Genomic DNA, 19,536 nt, shown 5'->3' on the forward strand with positions numbered 1-19,536 from the left:
TGTAGCAAGAGACCTCGAAGGAACAAGTCGTACTCTGGGGAGCAGTCAGAGAGTGAACGAGAGACAGAGAGACAGTGAAGTGCCTGACGAACTAACAAAGTGTTACCCGTACTTTGTTGCCGCCCCTGCCCGTCCTGTGCCGCCGCCACTTGTTCCCGGTGACTCGTGTATAGTTGCTGTAATATAGAGAAATAAGGAAGAAGTGTTTCCTTCTCCCCACTCTGTGTGACTGAGCTGAGTGAGAGTGGGTGCTATAGCAGCAGACAGCCAGGCCTGAGAGAGCGATCTGCCCGCCGCTCCACCCCAGCCGCGCCGCGCCACCCAGGTAAAGTCCTTCTCCCCGACACACACGCCCCGAATCCCGAGAAGATTGTGAGGTGTCCCCTCCCTGAAGAAGAAGCTGAAGGAGGGTCGCAGCAATATATATATATATATATATATATATATATATATATATATATATATATATATATATATATATATATATATATATATATATATATATATATATATATATATATATATATATATATATATATATATATATATATATATATATATATATATATTATGCAGGAGGGGTAACTGGCAAAGGGCAAAAAAAAAAAAAAAAAAGGTCCCCTGGGTTGCCAGTTTCCTTAAAGGTCATGAATTATCCAAAATTTAGGGACAAATGTCTCAAAACAGATGAACTAAATATCACAGAGATCGCATGCAAGAACTAGATAGACCACAGGCGAAATTAAAATTATATAGACGACTTTCCTTGTTCCATTTCTATCATGATGTAAATCACAGACAACATAGCAGCAGCAATTTGTCATTATAACTAAATATAGATTATATTACATGTTCTTGGAGCAATTTCATCACGAAAACACGTTCGTAGAGGGCCAGCTGGCCAGCTGGGCGAGGCTGGTAGCCTGGCAGTGAGTGGCAGTGTCTGTGCGTCTGACTGTATACGATACGTGACACGCCACACTCCTCCACCCCACCTGCAGCTGCTGCCTCGCCTTGTCACTGCCCAGCCTGTGAGACATTCCTCTCTCCCAAACAATCAAGTGTAGTGGGGCAGCACCTTTCAGCGTGCTACAAGCATTGAAGGATTGCTGACGTAGAGACTGAGTCATTGCAAGCAGGCTAGCAGCAGGCAAATAAGACCTGGGAGCATAACTGTTTCGTTTTGTTTCGTGCTGTGCTCCTTGGCATCGTAATCTAGTGCTTCTCAGGTCCTAATTAATCTTCTGGGTGGTGTTGAGCGTGCGGTAGTGTGTGGCAGTGGTATTTGTGTTGGTGTGTAAGTGTGAGTCTCTGATGAACCATGGCGTCTCCAACATTTGACAAGCTGCCTCTGGAGAATGCCCTCGATGATTCGCCTCAGGTAATTGTCTGTTTGTGTATTTGTCTTCCACTTGTATTTACCTAAATGTATTTTGGCAGAACTTAGTCTCTCAACATCAGTAATCATATGTTTCTTTGTAAATATTGTCTGCACACACCACTTCCTCTATTGTATACCAAATTAGGTGTGTACCAAGTTTGATCAGTGCATACTCTTGTTAAACTGTCACCAGTGCATAGTACCCCTTGAACACTGCAAGAAAGCCACATTGAACCTCTTCAGATGTAAGCAACCTTTCAGATCCGCACACTGGTGGGGTTGTTTGCAGCCGACTCACAGGCACTGAAGGACTATGTGACCACCCTACACCAGCTCTCCTCAAAGCTGGTGGCGGCCCATAACCAGTTGACCTCAGCTTACCAAGACCTGGCAAAACACCTCAAGGCTTACAAGAACATTGTGAGTGGAGGGTAACAGTTTTTTTTTTTTTTTTTTTTTTTTTTTAAGGAACACCACTGCTTTTTTCTTACTTGTGAAGTGGGGAGGAGTGTCAGAAATCATTGCTAGTTAATCTGTATTCTTTAACTGTCTAAGTAGATGGATTTGTTGGCTGGATTTCCAGTAAGTCTAGAACATTTGTCCTGTCAGTAGCATTTATCCTGTCTAGTTGAAGAATTTTTTGTACATCATCATACTATGGGGGAAACTTATGTAATACAACTTTTGTGTGAAAAATGCAAAAATTGTAAATTATTTTCACAGTAAGAAATGTTAAGCCTCATGTAAAGAAATCTCTCTCTCTCTCTCTCTCTCTCTCTCTCTCTCTCTCTCTCTCTCTCTCTTTAATAAGTTATTGCATTCTTTGCAGAAGTTTTCAGTGGACAATGAAAAGGGAGAAGCCGTGGCTGAAAACCTGGAGAAATTTGCCTCCCACATTTCAGAGGTGAGGCACGTGTGGCTGTATTATCTATTTGGCCTAACAATAAATGCAGATATGAAAGTATATATATATATATATATATATATATATATATATATATATATATATATATATATATATATATACACACACACACACACACACACACACACACATATATATATATATATATACATATATATTATTTTTTATTTATTTATTTTATTTTATTTATTTATTTATTATTTTTTTTCAAAAAATGTATAATTGTTTGCTTGTTCTTCTGTAACAGAAAAGCACTGCTTGCATATGTGCAAACAGACATTAGGTGTTCCGTGTCATCTTTGCTAGTGATTCCTCTCTTACTCTCTTAGCAGTTGCTAGGTGTACGAGTATACAGGGTAGAGGTAGGTTATCAGTGCATGTTAGGAAAGGCATTTCTTGTCCTTGGCTAATCAATGTTGCATTAGTCATATTATTTGTGCTGTGGCCAATAAAGATGGTCATTCTTGATAGGTTATACTTTACAGATGAGTTCATGGGAGCACATCGTTGCCACTCAAATAGCAGATGGGTCGGTGTATCCTCTGTCAAGATTCATAGACACAGAGTTACATGAAATGGACACCATGGCATCACTGCATCAAGTAAGTAATTAATTATGCAACACACTGAAAAAGATTCAACAGATACTGGGGAACTTCATTAATTGTCAGGCTGTCTGAAGAGCCTGAAATGTGTTCTAGTTTTTGTAATTGAATTTTTCAGTAAAGTTGTATAATTATTCTTGTCTTTCTAGCAGATATTTGTCTAAGAATCTGTTTCTCATTTTGTAATTAAAATTTTTAAAATTTTGCAGAATGCTGGATTAGACATGGAGAAAGCCATTTCACGCTACAGTCGGTGCCGTCGGAAAGACCCCGAGATGGAGCGGCGTGAGGCAAACGAGGATGTTTATGTCACCAGGAAGAAATTCCACCAGGTGACATATCTCAGAGGAGCTTTTAAAAAAGCTTTGTGGTCCATGATAACAGAAAAATGTTTGCTTTCTTGTAACTGCCAATATGTATTTTATGAATCTGGATATCTCCACAGATGGCACTACACTACTATGCCAAAATGAACCAGCTTCAGTACTCACACAAGATAGCATTGCTGGAACCAGTCCTTGGCTTGCTGGTGGCAACAAGGGCACACTACAACATGGGCCATGACACCCTCTCTGTCCCTAAGCTGGAAGATTTTCTTTCCACTGTGTCTGTGTCTGCCAAGAGGTGTGTATTGTGCCTGAATCACTGGTTGGTGTGGTACTTTGTGTGCCTGTCTCATAAGTTTGAAGCTTGGGATGAACTGAGACTTTTTGTTTAGTTTTTTTTGTTTGTTATATGTGTTTGAATGTGTAAATACACTATCTGTATTCAAGGCATATAGTACTGTACGGTACGATTGATTTATCGTAATTCGTACCAAAGAAAAACACAGTATACCGTAATTTAGTACCGTACCAGTAAATCACTCTCATACCATACTAGTACGTTAAAATATCGTACCGTAATTTCATACCTTATTTCGTACCATGCATACAGGCTGCCACTCCACCCTTAATCCCCTGGGAAGGCTGAGACCTCACTGACCTGACATAAATGACCTTGTCACTCCACTCAGGTCCCCACAGGAGTGTTGGCACATGACCTCACCCACTTTATTAGTCACCTGAATGTCCTGATCACAAGCAACATCCAGGTGTTTGTCTATATATTGGTATGAAAAGAGGTACAAAAAGGGTACGAAAAAGGTACAGTAAGCCCCACACTTGGCAAAATTCCCTTTTGGCGGTACGGTGGCCACGGACCACCAAGTGCACGCTTGGCGATTTGAATTCAAACTTGGCGGCCCCATGATGAACCACACGGCTCCCCAGTGATGTCAGACCTCTCTCTAAACCTATCAGAATGCAATGTGAGAGTCCCCTTCAGCCATTTTGTTTGTGCTACCCTCTGTTTTGCTAGCGTGGGAACGAATTCTGGCAATTTACCGCCAACAAGGCCTCTACCAGTGCAACAGGTGGCACCAGTGGGGGTAAGGACAATGGTGGTGGTGGCAAGGACGAAAGTGGGCAAGGGAAACGGGTGGAAAAATGGGATTAACAGCCTTTACATCATATCTTATTAGCTTTATTTATTGTTTATTGGTCTGTTTTGTACATGTGTTCTATTATGTGAAGGCAAAAGATTTTATTTCAGTTCGTAAGATGGTATTTTAGGTGTCAAAATAGGGACTTTGGCAATGACCAAAGACTGATTGAGGCATTTTTTTAGGCAATTTATATGGTATAAAGAACTCGTTCTTGGTGAAATTCACATTTGGCTGTAGTTTCGCCAGACTAATTAATTCGCCAAGAACCAGGGCTTACTATACAAATAAAATACAGTATTTCCATACCGTACCGTACTATTAGAAAAATATCATACTGTAATATTGTACGGTACTTTTGCCATCCTCAAATTTGTACTGTACTGTAATTTCGTATCATACCATACCGTGCTACATGCCTTATCTGTAAGAGACTAGAAACTATCTCTGTTGCATCCTGACAGATGGGTGACTCTAAAAAGATGAAAAAAAAGAAAAAAAAACTTTTCTTTTACCAAGGGAAGGAATATGCCATGAATTGTCATGAGTACTGAATGGTTACTGTGGCTGTTTTGTGTCCTTCACTTTTTATGTTTGTACTTTAACTCAAGCTAAAGGCAAAATTAAAGATGAATTGGGTTTAGGTCCAGTGAGAGAGAGAGAGAGGGAGATTTTCCCTAAGATATGTATTTCTTTGTATTTGTGAAGCATCCATGAGGACCAAATGAAGGAAAGAAATGAAACCCTTGAGCTGATCGACTCCATAATCACCCAGTCCCAGCTCATGTATTACGCTCAGCCTCCTGCGGACATTGCTGCACTGCCCCCAGACACCACCCTCACCACTAAGAGTGGCTACCTCAACGTGCAGAAGTAAGACAAACACATCAGGACATTTACTCTGATATATATTGATTAATGTTAGCAAAAACTAATGTTTACTTTCCATTAATTAAGAAAGTGATATAATTGAAATGAAACTGAAGGTGTTATGGGTTTTGTGAGATTTATTTTTTTAATCCTGAGTTTATGCATCGATTTGAATCAATGTTGTTAAAGTGATCTTGAGGATGAGTAAGTTTGCTCTGATTTTTCATTCTGAATTTATGGTTTGGTTGATAATATGAACAGCTTTTACAGTTGGTGTTTGTGAAGTGGCCTTGGGAATGAACAGCAACAGCAAAAGTTACAATGTTTGTCTTTGCATTTTTTCTTTTCCTCCCCCTTTTCCAAACTTTGCTGCTATGGACCCTCCTTATCTTTATCTTGTTTTTCTCTTTCTTCTGTGTAACTGAAGTTAGTCATTTCAGTGTGGATAGAGGAAGGCAGGAAAAGTATTGTCTTTTATATTGTTTTTATCTTTGAGGGGGAAGTGACCACATCTACTTCCATGTACACTCACCAGTTCAGAGACAGGCAACTCAGTGATGACTCTTCAACAGGAAGTACATGGGTGTCATGAGCTCCTGGGAGCGACAGTACGTGTTTGTGGAAGGTGGCAACCTGATGGGGGTGGCCAAGGGTGAGGCAGTGGGGTCGCTGTTGCTGGAGATTGACTCCTCAACAGTGGTGCATGCCACAGACACGGACGACCGCCTCCATGTGTTCCAAGTTGCCACCAGTAAAAAGTGAGAAGCTTCCACCTGTCTCCTTATTTTCCAGCTTAGAGCCATGATGCCATGTTGTGTTAGAGCAGAAAAGATTGCTACATGTATGATGGTGGGTGATGACGCTAGCATTGGATGTATTCCAGGTACATCACCCTACAAGCCCTCAATGACCGGGAGCGAGACGAGTGGATGCTGACCATCCACAATCTAGGCAAGGATGGCGGATACATCAAGGATGAAAAGGTTGTTCCTCCGTCTCTCCTGTCTGGCGTGGGACAGTTCTTTGTAAGTCCACAATGCAACAAGAGAGAGAATGCTCTTCTCGTTAACCTGTTGATGTTTACATGAATATAAATTTCTCTATTGAAGTGGAGTCAATTCTTGAATCAGCTTTTTCTAATCTGTTTTCATGCTTGGGCTAGGAATATTATTTTCTCTCCTTTCTTTACCAAATAAGATTCTCTCTATTCACTATAGGCTGACAAGTTCCATGCTGCTTCTGCTGCCATTGGCTCCACTCCCCCAACCCCAACCCTTGCCAGCTCCACTGCCACCACCACCTCCACTGCCTCGACAGGAGCCACCAGCAGTCCCCCAGAGGTAGTGGCCATTCCCCCCGATGCTCCAATCATGTTTGACCTTCTCACTTCCACTGAGGAAACCTTGATGCTTGATATGAACAGGTGAATATTACAACACTTGAGTAATAGATGCAAGGCAAGTTATGTCATATAGATGAGACCTACTGATTGTAATGCAATAGGTGTAGGCAGATGACATGTATGAAATAGTTAGTACACTCGACCCTTGTTTATCCTTGTTTATCTAGACAGTGTCCAGATAATAATTTAATAATTTGAGTGAGGAGGGCCAATAAATGAATTCAAACAACATGCGCCTCGCTCACTTCCAGAAATGGCCAATAGATGGCAGCGCCACTGTGGCAGGCGGTTCTAAACAAAGTCAAGTTGACACTGGTGAACACTGTGTATTGTCCGGTATCAGTGAGCAAGTTGGTGCATTTTTCAGTACCTTAGAACTCTTATTTATGTTTCCCAAGGGTGTTAGGCATAAGTGAGTGGCCCTAGCTGTGACTTAAAAGCTGGAATTGATTAAAAGAATTGGAGAAAAGAGCTAGTGTTAGGAATGTTTGTGAGGAGTGTGATGTGGTCAAACGAACTGTGTCAGACATTAGTAAATCAAAAGATAAGGAAGTAGAATATTCTACCAAATAACTGTGTGGATGGATTATCCCACAAAAGTGGTAAAGGTACACCAACAAAAAATGTAAGGTGAAAAGATGCTGCATTAGATGCTGCTGTTATGAAGTGTAGCAGTGATGGGTGGGGATTATATCCGTGGCATTGAAAGCCTTACAGCAGCCAGGAATCTGACACAGAAATTGATATGAAGAATTTCAGGGGGAGTGATGGGTGGCTGTGGCAATTCCACAATTGACACAGATGATTTAATGGTACTTTGCAGGGTGATTTTGATGAGCATTGCATGACATGGCTGCATGGTGTAGTAGTAGCCTATACTGACTGTATTTCACGTCTAGCTATGTAATTTTTTCCCACTCGACTATTACTGTTAGGTTAGCTTTAGTGTTAGGTTAACTTAGATTAAGTTTGTTTGGTTGAGTTGGCCAGGGAAACAAAAATAGATAAAATTTTGCAGTTACTAAAAAGTCTAAGGACACAATTGGTCATATTTGGCAAACAAAGGACCCATATGTATGTTATCCAAACTTTTTCATTACCCAGACCAGTTGTTACCGCCGCAGGAGGCGGTAGATGATGATGATGATGATGATCAGGATAATGAGACCCTCACGTCGACGCAATTGGTATATTTGGTCGAAACCTAGAAACAAACATTCACCTTAACATCGGTAATTTAAGTAAATAGCAATACTCACGCCCCTCCAGTGAAATGAACAAGAGAGATAAGAGCCCTTCGCTTGATGAAGGTCGAACTCATCTCTCTCTTGCTCTTCACCATCCAAAGCTGAGCATCATAATAATAGCAAAACAACAGTACATCTTTAACCCTTTCCTTCCGGCGCTTAAACTATTTTCCCGTTTGCTATGACGGCTAAAAATGGTAAATTTTTGTCAGAAAACTGTTTGAATACTAATAATTATTTTCTCTTCGTTATTCTGAATACAATGATGTACTTTGTAGCTCGATGTGACCTCTGAAAGTTCAGTTTATACCTTATCAAGGATTCCTCTTCCTCCTGCTGTGTGATCCGTCTTCCAGAAACAGCCCGGAGAGCGATGACACCGTGCGCACATATACACTCTCTCTCTCTCTCTCTCTCTCTCTCTCTCTCTCTCTCTCTCTCTCTCTCTCTCTCTCTCTCTCTCATCTTGGATGGGAAATTGTACACTTCCAGTGAGAGAGAGAGAGAGAGAGATTTCATCCCTTTTCATATCAAGTTTCAGGCAACAACATCTCTCTCTCTCTCTCTCTCTCTCTCTCTCTCTCTCTCTCTCTCTCTCTCTCTCTCTCTCTCTCTCTCTCTCTCTCTCTCTCTCTCTCTCTCTCTCTCTCTCTCTCTCTCTCTCTCTCTCTCTCTCACACACACACACACACACACACACACACACACACACACACACACACACACACACACACACGGCCGTGAACTCGAAAGATGAATCAGACTTCACAGGATTTCAAGGAATAATGGAGAAGAGCGCTTATGTGAAGAAAATTCTGGAGTTGGAAGGTAAAATTGAAAAACTGTTTGAAAAGTATGGGGGCCTGGAAACGAGTTATGACAATGTAATGAAAGACTGTGCCGATATGAAGAAGGAAAATGAAGCACTGAAAGAGGAAGTTAAGCTAATTAAAGTGAATTGCGAAAAATGTGGAGAATCTCTAGGAAAAGTGATGGAGAAGCAGGCTGAATGGAAAAAAAGTCAGGAAGTGGAAAGAAAGGAGGTAAATTACAAAGTTGCAAGTCTGGAAAAGGAAATCAAAGAGTCTGGGGAGAAAACTTTGGGCCTTGCTGAAATTATAGATCAACAGATCATAGAAGAGAAGATTGCTGAGAAAGTGGTGAAGGTTATTAAATCAAATGAGACATTGGTGAGGGAAACTGTAGACAAAAAGAGATGTGTGGTGATATTTGGTGTGGAGGAGGATAAGACACCGAGTAAAATGGAGAGAGAGAAAACATAAAAAGGTGATAAATAATATCATTAATGTGGTGCAGGAGGAGGAAAAGACCTAGTACAAGAAATAGAGGACTTCCATAGAATTGGAAAGTTCACAAGAGAAGGTATGAGGCCAATAAGAATCAAACTTAAGTCACAAAAGGATGTAGATGAATTGGTGGAGAAGTCATGGAGGCTAGCCCAGCAGGAAACAACAAGGAAGATTTGGTTGAGAAGAGATCTCGGTGAAAAGGAAAGAGAAATGTTAAATGAGTTGAGAAAGGAGGCTTTGAAAAAAATGAAGAGAGGACAGAAGAGGAGAAGAAAGAGTTTTTCTGGAGAATCTTGGATATGAGACTGAGGAAGTGGTTCATAACCCAGAAAAGTACAGCAAGAAAGGACTAAAGAAACTTACGTATGAGCGGAATGTAATGTATTCCAACATAAATGGAGTGATATCGGGATTTTAGAACTCAACGATTACTTGAGGGACAAGAACCCAGATATTGTGGGTCTTACTGAAACAAAACTGAGAGAGGGAGAAGACCTGATGATGGTTGGAGAAGGAAATATAATGTTTGGAAAAGAAATAGAGTAGGTAAGATGGGAGGAGGAGTGATGTTGCTGGTTAAAAAGATATAAAGGTGGATCAAGTGAAAGAAGGTATGGGAAAGGCAGAAGTGCTAAAGATCAGAGCAGAAACTAATGAAGGAAAAAGAGGCACTACATAGTGGTGTACGTACCACCTAAGACAAATGCATGGTCAGTACAGGAATATGAAGAAATGATAAGTGATACAGGAACATGTCTGGAAGAAATGTTGGGTGGCTGTGAACGAACTATAATGATGGGAGATTTTAATTGTAAAGAGGTGTGTTGGGAGGACTGGTCAATGGAAGGATCAGAGACAACATGGGGAAATACACTATTGACACTGGCAATGGAAAATGTGTTAACTCAGTGGGTCAAAGAAGATACTAGGTTTGGAGGAGAGGGAGCATCGTCAAGACTGGACTTGGTCTTTAGTACAGAGCCAATGGTCATTGAGGAGATGAGGGTGGAGTGCCCTTTAGCAAAGAGTGATCATGCAGTTTTGGAGTTCAAGGTGATAGATGAAGAGAAATCTAGAAGAAATGAAGAATATAAAGTGGGAAGATGGAATTATGCCAAGACAGATTTTGGAAACCTAAAGAAATTCTTTCAAGAGACAAATTGGATGAAATTCAAGAGTGCTAAGGAGCAAATGAAAAGTGGAAGGAATTTATAAAAATATACAAAGAAGGTGAGAAAAATTTGTACCAATAAGACAACATAGAGAAGTTGGAAAGCAGGACTGGTTTAACGATAGATGTGAAAAGGCTAGAACAAGAAAAGAGGATGCATGGAAGAGGTGGAGAAGGAAAAGACGGATTAAGCAGTGGGAAAGTTACAAAAGAGCAAGAAATGAATATGTGTTGATTAGAAGAGAAGAAAGAAAGAAACAAGAAAAGGATATAATTGATAAATGTAAAGACCAACCAAGGCTTTTTACAGACATGTGAACAACAACATCAAAAATAGAGAAAGTATTGAAAGTTTAGAAGTAAATGGAGTATGCAGTGAAGATCCCAGGAAATGGCAGAGGCTATGAATGGATGCTTTCGGAAGGTATTCACAAAGGAGACTGCTTTTGACAAACCACTGGTAATGGAACAGAAAGGGATTATGAAGGAGTTTCAAGTAACTGTGGAGGAGATCAAGAATATGATGGGGAGTTTAGAAGTGAGAAAAGCTGTGGGACCTGATGGGGTATCAGGATGGATTTTAAGAGAATGCAGGAGCAACTGGCAGAAAAAGTTTGTGAAGTAATTGATGCCTCATTAAGGGAAGGTGTAGTGCCCCAAGACTGGAAAAGAGCTAACATTGTCCCAATCTATAAATCAGGTAACAAGAGAGACCCATTGAACTATAGACCAGTGTCACTTACAAGTGTGGTAGCTAAGATGTGTGAGAGGGTGGTGAAGAATAGATGGACAGACTTCTTGGAGAAAAATGACATACTTTGTGAGTGTCAATTTGGTTTTAGAAAAGGGCGTTCATGCACGACAAACCTGATATGTTACTATTCGAGGGTGATAGATGTAATACAGGAAAGAGATGGTTGGGCTGATGGAATATATCTGGATTTAAAAAAGGCCTTTGATAAGGTACCACACCGGAGACTGATCTGGAAACTTGAAATGGTAGGAGGAGTGCATGGCAGTTTACTAAAATGGATGGAAGACTTTTGGTAGGAAGAGAAATGAGAACAATAATTAAGGACAGACCATCAGAATGGGGCTTGGTGGAGAGTGGAGTTCCACAGGGATCAGTGTTGGCACCAGTAATGTTCGCGGTCTACATAAATGACATGGTGGATGGGGTGTCCAGTTATGTGAGCCTATTTGCAGACGATGCAAAATTGTTAAGAAAAGTGAGATGTGACAAAGATTGCGAACTACTCCAGGAAGACTTGGACAGAATATGGAAATGGAGCTGTACATGGCAAATGGAGTTCAACACGACAAAATGCAAGAAAATAGAGTTTGGCAAGAGTGAAAGAAGAATCAGGAGTATGTACAAGATAGGAAATGAAGACATAAAACCAGTCATGAAGAAAAAGACCTTGGGGTGACAATTACCAATGACCTATCGCCAGAGAGACATATAAACAAAATAATTGGAGAAGTATTGAACTTATTGAGGAACATAAGAGTGGCGTTCGTATATTTAGATGAAGAAATGATGAAGAAAATAATTACTGCAATGATAAGACCGAGGCTTGAATATGCAACAATACAGTGGGCTCGAACTTAAAGAAACACATAAGGAAACTAGAGAAAGTACAGAGGGCTGCAACAAAATGGTGCCTGACTTAAGAGATTTGACTTATGAAGACAGACTGAAAAGAATGCAACTTCCGACCCTGGAAAACAGAAGAGAAAGGGGAGACCTGATAGCAATATACAGAGTGATGATTGGCATGGAAAAATGGATAGGGAAGATCTGTGTATGTGGAATGAAAGAATGTCGAGAGGGCATGGGAAAAACTAAAATGGCCACTTATAGGAGAGATGTGAAAAATATAGCTTCCTCATAGAAGGGTGGAAGCATGGAATAGTTTAGACGTGGAAGTGGTCAACGCAAGGAATATTCATGATTTTAAGAAAAAGCTGGACATTAATAGATATGGAGACGGGACAACACGAGCATAGCTCTTTTCCCGTATGTTACAATTAGGTAAATACAATTAGGTAAATAAATACACACACACACACTCGCACACGCACACGCACATGCACATGCACATGCACACGTAATGGGTAAGACTGGCTGAGTGACCAGCAGGCGACCGAGGCAAATAACATTATCTCTCTCATCTCTCTCTCTCTCTCTCTCTCTCTCTCTCTCTCTCTCTCTCTCTCTCTCTCTCTCTCTCTCTCTCTCTCTCTCTCTCTCTCTCTCTCTCTCTCTCTCTCTCTCTCACACACACACACACACACACACACACACGCACATGTAGTGGGGAAGACTGGCTGGGTGACCAGTAGGCGACCGAGGTGAATTACACACGTTTTCATGCGCCAACCTGTTAGTTGATCTCTCTCTCTCTCTCTCTCTCTCTCTCTCTCTCTCTCTCTCTCTCTCTCTCTCTCTCTCTCTCTCTCTCTCTCTCTCTCTCTCTGACAAGTTACCTTCTACCATTTTATTATAAAATCGAAGATAATGAAAAAATTAACATGAAAGAATACAAAGGAATACAAAGGAAAGCCAAACAGCAACAGACCTGTTGGTCCTTTCGAGGCTGTTTGGTAACTACTTCTAACTGGCTACAGATAAGAGAGACAGGACAGTACAGGAGAAGGCTCCTCCCCACCCACCACTCCCTCCAGCTTTCGCTGGCATGGAAAATAGCTTGGAAAAGTACCATGCAGTATGGAAAAACTGACATGGAATTTTCACAGGAAAGGATGAAAGGAGATTCTATTATTCACCCTACGGTGAACTCTACATATCTATCTATAAGAAAGTTAATATAGTATCATGTTTAATTATTCAGACAAGAAGAGAGCTTGTTGGGGTTATTCTTTAAATATTTATCAATTTTGTTTTTGAATGATGCAATGGAAGTACTGTTTACTATATCTGAAGGAAGCTTATTCCAAATGTTAACTATTCTATTAAAGAAAAGTGCTTTGCCTCATGGGTTTTAAAGCGTTTTGGTGTAATTTTAAATCCATTATTCCTTGTTATGGTGGAATGATCAATAGTAAAATATTTATTGACATCAAGGTTGTTGTATCCCTGAAAAATTTTGAAAACTTCGATTAGGTCTCCTCTTATCCTGCGCTTTGTTAAGCTGAATAAATTTAATGCTTCCAGTCGTTCCTCATACGGCTTGTTTCTCAATCTCGGAATCATCTTGGTCACTCTACGCTGGATCCTTTCCAGTTTTTCAATGTCTTTTCTGTAATATGGTGACCAGAACTGCACACAGTATTCAAGCTGAGGACGCACCAATGAGTTATATAAAGTAAGGATAACTTTTTCTGATTTAAATTCAAAGGTTCTTCCAATGAACCCAACTAATTTATTTGCATTCTTTACTGCTTCTGTGCAGTGTTTGCTCGGCTTGAGATCTTTAGACACCACAATACCAAGATCTTTTTCATTCTCAGCACTTTCCAGAGGTACATTACTCATTACGTATTTTGCTTGTACATTGTTACTTCCAATGTGTAAGACTTTACACTTTTCTATATTGAATTTCATTTGCCATTTTTCTGCCCAGCGTGTCAGTTTATTTAAGTCACACTGTAGTTCTTGCCATTGTGACGTTGATGTAACTTTGCTCATTATTTTGGTGTCGTCCGCGAATTTGCTTATTTTACAAGTGATTCCTTCATCAATATCATTAATATAAACAATGAAAAGAACTGGTCCTAATACAGAGCCTTGAGGAACACCACTTTTCACATTGTGCCACTCTGATTCTTTTCCATTTATAACAACTCGTTGCTTTCTGTCAGAGAGCCAGTCTTCCAACCATTTCAGGGTATTTCCAGCTATGCCGTGAGCTTTTACTTTGCTGATTAGCCTCTTGTGAGGGACAGTGTCGAAAGCTTTCTGGAAATCAAGATAAATAACATCCACATGATAGGTAATATTTTTTTTTCACTTTCCAAGTCCTCACTAATGACTTCGCTTTCTTCAGTTTCTTCTTCTAAATATTCACTGTCACTGTCTTCAAACTCAGAAGCACTGCTAAATACATATGTTCTGTCCTGCTCCATGTTATGATCTGAGATCCTTTGCTCTTATCAGGATGTCTCTTCGCACTTATCATGGTGCTTTCCACCCTGTGGGTCGCTGGGGTTGCCAAGTGTCGCCCGGAGAAAGGGAAAATAGCTTAGTTACCGCTAAATTTCCAGAGCTATAGTGACAACACTACATGTGGAAACATGCCAGACACTTCCACTCACCATCTGACTTGAGAAACCGCGCTTGGAGCTCAAAATTGAGGCGCGAAAATTCTTGATTACGGGTATGATCGCCGTCGCTACGGACGCATTGATGCAATCGTATATATACGATTGCCGGAAGGAAAGGGTTAATACATATATATTACGTAAAGGCACTCGTTCACAGTCTCTGACTGTCCTGAGCACACATCAAATGTGTCACAGACATTATTAATATTCTGAAGTGCACCAATAAGTATCACTAACTTTCACTTACGTGTTACGGGTCTGGGGTGTCCTGGTAAACTTAAGCGGTGGTAAACTTCTCTGCACACGAGACCTTCAACGACACGTCCTCCTCCTTCAGACCTGTGCTATATTCTCCCCACGGGCCTCACTGTGAAACCCAGTCTCCCTACATATGAGGTCATAGGTCACCGATGCTGGCCATTTGTATAAGGCGTCTTTCTTTGCTTAGGCCCTACATTAGCATTTCTTAAACCAAAACATGGCTCTTCTGCTCTCTCTCTCTCTCTCTCTCTCTCTCTCTCTCTCTCTCTCTCTCTCTCTCTCTCTCTCTCTCTCTCTCTCTCTCTCTCTCTCTCTCTCTCTCTCTCTCTCTCTCTCTCTCTGGTGGTAGTGGCAACACCAGTGCTTGTACCATTTAGTCCAGAAAAATGAGGGTTGAGTGTATTAGAGAGGAGTTGACAATTGTATTTGAAATCATAGTTCTTGCTGCATTGCAAATTTTAAGTGTAGAAAGTTTAAGTCGCTTACCTATGTTGTAGCGAGAATGACGAGTCTGCTGGTGGGGACGTGGTGCTGAAGGAGGATGAGTCACGCACATTCTTTGGGGTGCGCTTCCTGGGCTCTATGGGCGTCAATGTGGACCGAGGTGAGTGAGGCAGTGGTGGCTCTTGAGTGGCACTGTTCCCCAGGCTCCAGCACTCAAGGTGTATTTCTGACAACATAATGAGTTACAATATTACACAAGCCTAGACTTTCGGAGCTGGAAGAGAGTAACTGCTGGTTCAAGAACTGTAACTATGCTGTGACTTCAATCAGCAGGTGTGAGAAAGTTTGCACCTTTTAGTTTCTTGAAAATAATATCGACATTCTTCAGTTGGGTGGCTTGCAGGTATTCTAATTTGTTATTTGAGTTTTATTTTGGTTATATGTACTAGGCAAATTTTAGTTTTCTAATAGGACCATTTTATAATTTTTTTTTCAGGTAAATGTGTTTGTTGTTGGAAGTACACTTTTGCAATTTGGTCAAAGCTTTCACCTTGGAAAATGGAGTCAGAATCTGTGGACCTCATAGAGTGATACTAACTAATGCAATAGTGTTTGGTATTGGCTAGTTTTTCTATATGCTAATTTTAACTAATTTGTGAGAGCAGTTCAATGTGCAGCAGCACCAGCACCAGCCGCTGAAGTTTGATTGGTGGAATAACCTGTAGCATGCAAGCCATTATTGCTTCCTCTTGGACCCTATGTACAGGAGGCTTTGACAGTCACACCTGTGGAATGTAACACTTCACTATCTCACCACCTTCACACCTTCACATCCTCATACCCTCACTCTCACACTGACCTCTAGCACTCACTTCATGCACAGGGTTCAGGGTTCACATTCTCTATATTCTTTTTCTTTTTCTTTTTCTCTTCTTCTTTGTTAGTAACTGTGAAGTGCTGGCAACATAACAGTTCTGTTTTTTCCTAAGCTTTTCATCACCAGTCTTATGGCAAGAAAATGTGTGTAATTTGAAAAATACAAATAACAGACTTGTTTTGTGTGTGTGTGTGTGTGTGTGTGTGTGTGTGTGTGTGTGTGTGTGTGTGTGTGTATTCTAATTATTCTTTCATACCATGCCCAGTTATGTCACTGAGTGATATTTAACTTAAAATCTCTTTTTCAGTTGTTTCTTTCATAAATGGTAAGTTGTTATCAGGAGCTGGTCTTTGCTTTCGAGTCACCTCACCCCAAGAGCCTGCTAACCATTGCATGTGTGTGTACCTGATAAGTGTGTTCAATATGCAAGTCAAGTCAGCTACCAGCAACAAGTGCATGACTATCTCTCTCTCTCTCTCTCTCTCTCTCTCTCTCTCTCTCTCTCTCTCTCTCTCTCTCTCTCTCTCTCTCTCTCTCTCTCTCTCTCTCTCTCATGAATTCTAGCTGTACTCTCAACACATTAAAATGATGTATCTTTGAGTGTTCCTCTATGTCATTCTTGATTCATTATGGAGGAATGCTGAAATCATCATCATCATCATCATCATCATCATCATCATTATGTTTAGCCTCAAGGAAGCAATGCTAAGATAGGAAACCCACTGAAGCCTCTCTGTGTCATTCACATCTTACTTCTTGTAATCCTCTGCCCGGACGTCAGTTATGACAACTGCAATAACAATGCATAAGCTCTTTATAACTTGTTATAACTTGTACCCTCAACAGATTATTTTCCATATATCTTATGCTTTTTATTGCATTGATGTAAGTCCTGCCTGCTGTAATCTAATTTGACCCTTATCCCCTCAGTAGATCATGTCTTAATTCAGTAGATTATTGTAGTATTACTTTAGTACCATTGCTGATTTGTAATGTTAGTGGAAATGAAAGGTAAAGTTGTTTTCTGAGAATGTTGGTTAATGGTTGTGAAATATGTTACCTCACAAAATTGCATATCAAATTTGCTATTAACTGATAAGTTTGTATATTATTCAAGATTACAAACTTTATTGTACATACATGAAGAATCTTTTCATGACACTTTAGCCTTGCCTGTTTGATGGTGACTTGTAGTGCTATGGTGCCTGCAGGTCAGAGTGTGGTGTGTGAGGTGATGCGGAGGATCCTGGCAGCGAGGGCCATCCATAACCTTTTCTCCACCACTGAGCTCAAGTTGTGCATTACCAGCACCCACCTGGTGCTTGCTGACCCAGCCTCTAGTGCCATCCGCCTCCAGCACAGTCTGAAAGAGATTGCCTACTGGGCTGCTCACACTGAAAACCACAAGTGAGACCTGACTTGATTGCCATATTATGCCTTATGAACAACTGGAGTTCTGAGGCCAAAGATTTAAGGGAAAACATTAGATGTTAACCTATTCATAGGGGCAAAATTTTATAGGTATCTTGGAGTCTAAACACAAATGGGGGAATACAGTAGGTAGGAAGAAAGAATTGTTGTCTCTTGTCATGGGGTGATGACCGTACTATATAAGTCTGTGTGAGCAAGAAATGATACTAATATGCTCATTTTCCTTTCCCTCAGATTAGTTGGGTACATTGTGCGGCAGAGTGATAATAATGGCCTGGAGGGCACAAAGTTTTCTTGTTTTGTGTATGAAGCAGACGTCAGCGGGACAGATGTGTGCTCAGCCCTGGGCGTAGCAGCCAAGGCAGCCTATGAACAGCTACTGGAGAAGAAGACATTTGAGAAAAAGAGAAAACAAGAAACAGTAAGAAAATGTTTTTAGCTTTATTTACCTTTTTCATTTTAAATTAATCTATTTTTTATATTTATAATTTTGTGTATTTACCTAGTTGTATTGTACAGGATCGAGCAGGGCTCTTAGTGTTCTGTCTCCATATCTCCATATTTCTAGTTTTTCTTTAGAGTTATGCACACCATATGCTGTAACAATTCCATTATCCAATGCATTTGATTTTTCCACCGTTCTGTGTGGAAAACTATTTTTCAATATCCTTCTCACACTGCCTCATCCTGATCTTCTTTTCATGTCCTCTTGTCCTTCCATCTTCTTCCATCAACAGCACCAATGTTTCCACGTCTAGAAATGATACTTTCAGTTTTGAAAGCTTTTAAATGATTAAGGTTAACACATTTGTCATGTGCAGCAGCTCAGCACTCCCATCTGCCTGGCATGACCACCATGCCACCATCAAGGCTGTTTCACATTGGAGACGAGGCACACGACGCACGAGAGTTGGGCTGACTTTGGTTGCTATGGGCATGTGTGATGCTGGCGAGACATTTCCCTGTGGTGGAGGCTGGTTGACTTGGCAGTTCCTTCTGCAGCAAAGGAAGACCTTACTATATGGTCCCCTGTCATGGAAGAGATGGAGGAAGAGGAGTTATTAATGTTATCTTTAGCCTTGAATAATAAGAGGAAAAGAATTGGATATATTAAGTTAATATGAAATGACTGGAATGTGATGAATATCGTCATCTTATTCAAGAGCTAGAAATGGATGAGGGAAATTTGGACAGTATTTCAGAATGACTCTAGTTCAATTCTCTTAAGTTCTATCATTCAACAAACAAGATATTAAGAAGCAAGGTGACAACTACCGGAAATCCCTCAGTTCATGGTGAAGGACAGTGAGTGAGTGAGGGAGAGTTGAAGTGTCAGGTCAGTGTCGTCAAAAAAAAAGATGTGCCTCTGGAGATGAAAGCACAATGGCATGAGTCTTAAGGGGGCATGAGTCATCAATGCTATGGCCAGAAAAATCACCTGCCCAGCAATCTTGGAATCAGTGCATGTGGTGTAGCTGGCATGTGTCCCAAAGTTTTGCATCCGGTGTGAACACTCCTATTGGAAAGACACTGAGGCGATTTTAAGTCACGTAGCTTCACACTGCGTGCATTGTGTGCATCATCTCCAGTGTGAAATGGCCTTCATGCCATTGTGCCTGTGTCTGTTGACTTGATTTGAGATGAGGCACACATGTATGGCATTCATATGATGGCCCATACAATAGTGTTAAAACATCCACTACTTACATTTACTGAATTGTTGACCATAGATAGTTTCTTCTTACATTGTTTGTTGCTCCATCTGTGTATTCTTTGTACAAATAATTAATCTGTGTTAGATGAGTGCACAGTGTTTCTAATTATTGATACAATAAATAACCT

At 40.6% G+C, this 19,536-nt stretch overlaps 1 protein-coding gene across 2 annotated transcripts in view; it reads left to right on the forward strand.

Annotated features, from left to right (window-relative positions):
* Positions 1 to 898: 898 nt before the first annotated feature.
* Positions 899 to 19,536, forward strand: part of LOC123513097 (DCC-interacting protein 13-alpha-like) — a 20,042-nt gene continuing 1,404 nt past the window's right edge. Inside the window, exons 1-14 of one of the 2 annotated variants that reach the window (XM_045269961.1) lie at positions 899 to 1,381; positions 1,643 to 1,801; positions 2,211 to 2,285; positions 2,792 to 2,908; positions 3,121 to 3,243; positions 3,357 to 3,535; positions 5,103 to 5,267; positions 5,837 to 6,022; positions 6,148 to 6,289; positions 6,482 to 6,687; positions 15,440 to 15,546; positions 16,571 to 16,588; positions 17,475 to 17,670; positions 17,929 to 18,115. In XM_045269961.1, the coding sequence (XP_045125896.1) occupies positions 1,322 to 1,381; positions 1,643 to 1,801; positions 2,211 to 2,285; positions 2,792 to 2,908; positions 3,121 to 3,243; positions 3,357 to 3,535; positions 5,103 to 5,267; positions 5,837 to 6,022; positions 6,148 to 6,289; positions 6,482 to 6,687; positions 15,440 to 15,546; positions 16,571 to 16,588; positions 17,475 to 17,670; positions 17,929 to 18,115 (1,920 nt within the window). In that variant the 5' untranslated portion in view covers positions 899 to 1,321. The remainder of the gene's footprint in view (positions 1,382 to 1,642; positions 1,802 to 2,210; positions 2,286 to 2,791; positions 2,909 to 3,120; positions 3,244 to 3,356; positions 3,536 to 5,102; positions 5,268 to 5,836; positions 6,023 to 6,147; positions 6,290 to 6,481; positions 6,688 to 15,439; positions 15,547 to 16,570; positions 16,589 to 17,474; positions 17,671 to 17,928; positions 18,116 to 19,536) is intronic. The other variant, XM_045269962.1, reaches the window with a different exon arrangement.

This window comes from Portunus trituberculatus, chromosome 35 (assembly GCF_017591435.1).
Source record: "Portunus trituberculatus isolate SZX2019 chromosome 35, ASM1759143v1, whole genome shotgun sequence".
NCBI lineage: Eukaryota > Metazoa > Arthropoda > Malacostraca > Decapoda > Portunidae > Portunus > Portunus trituberculatus.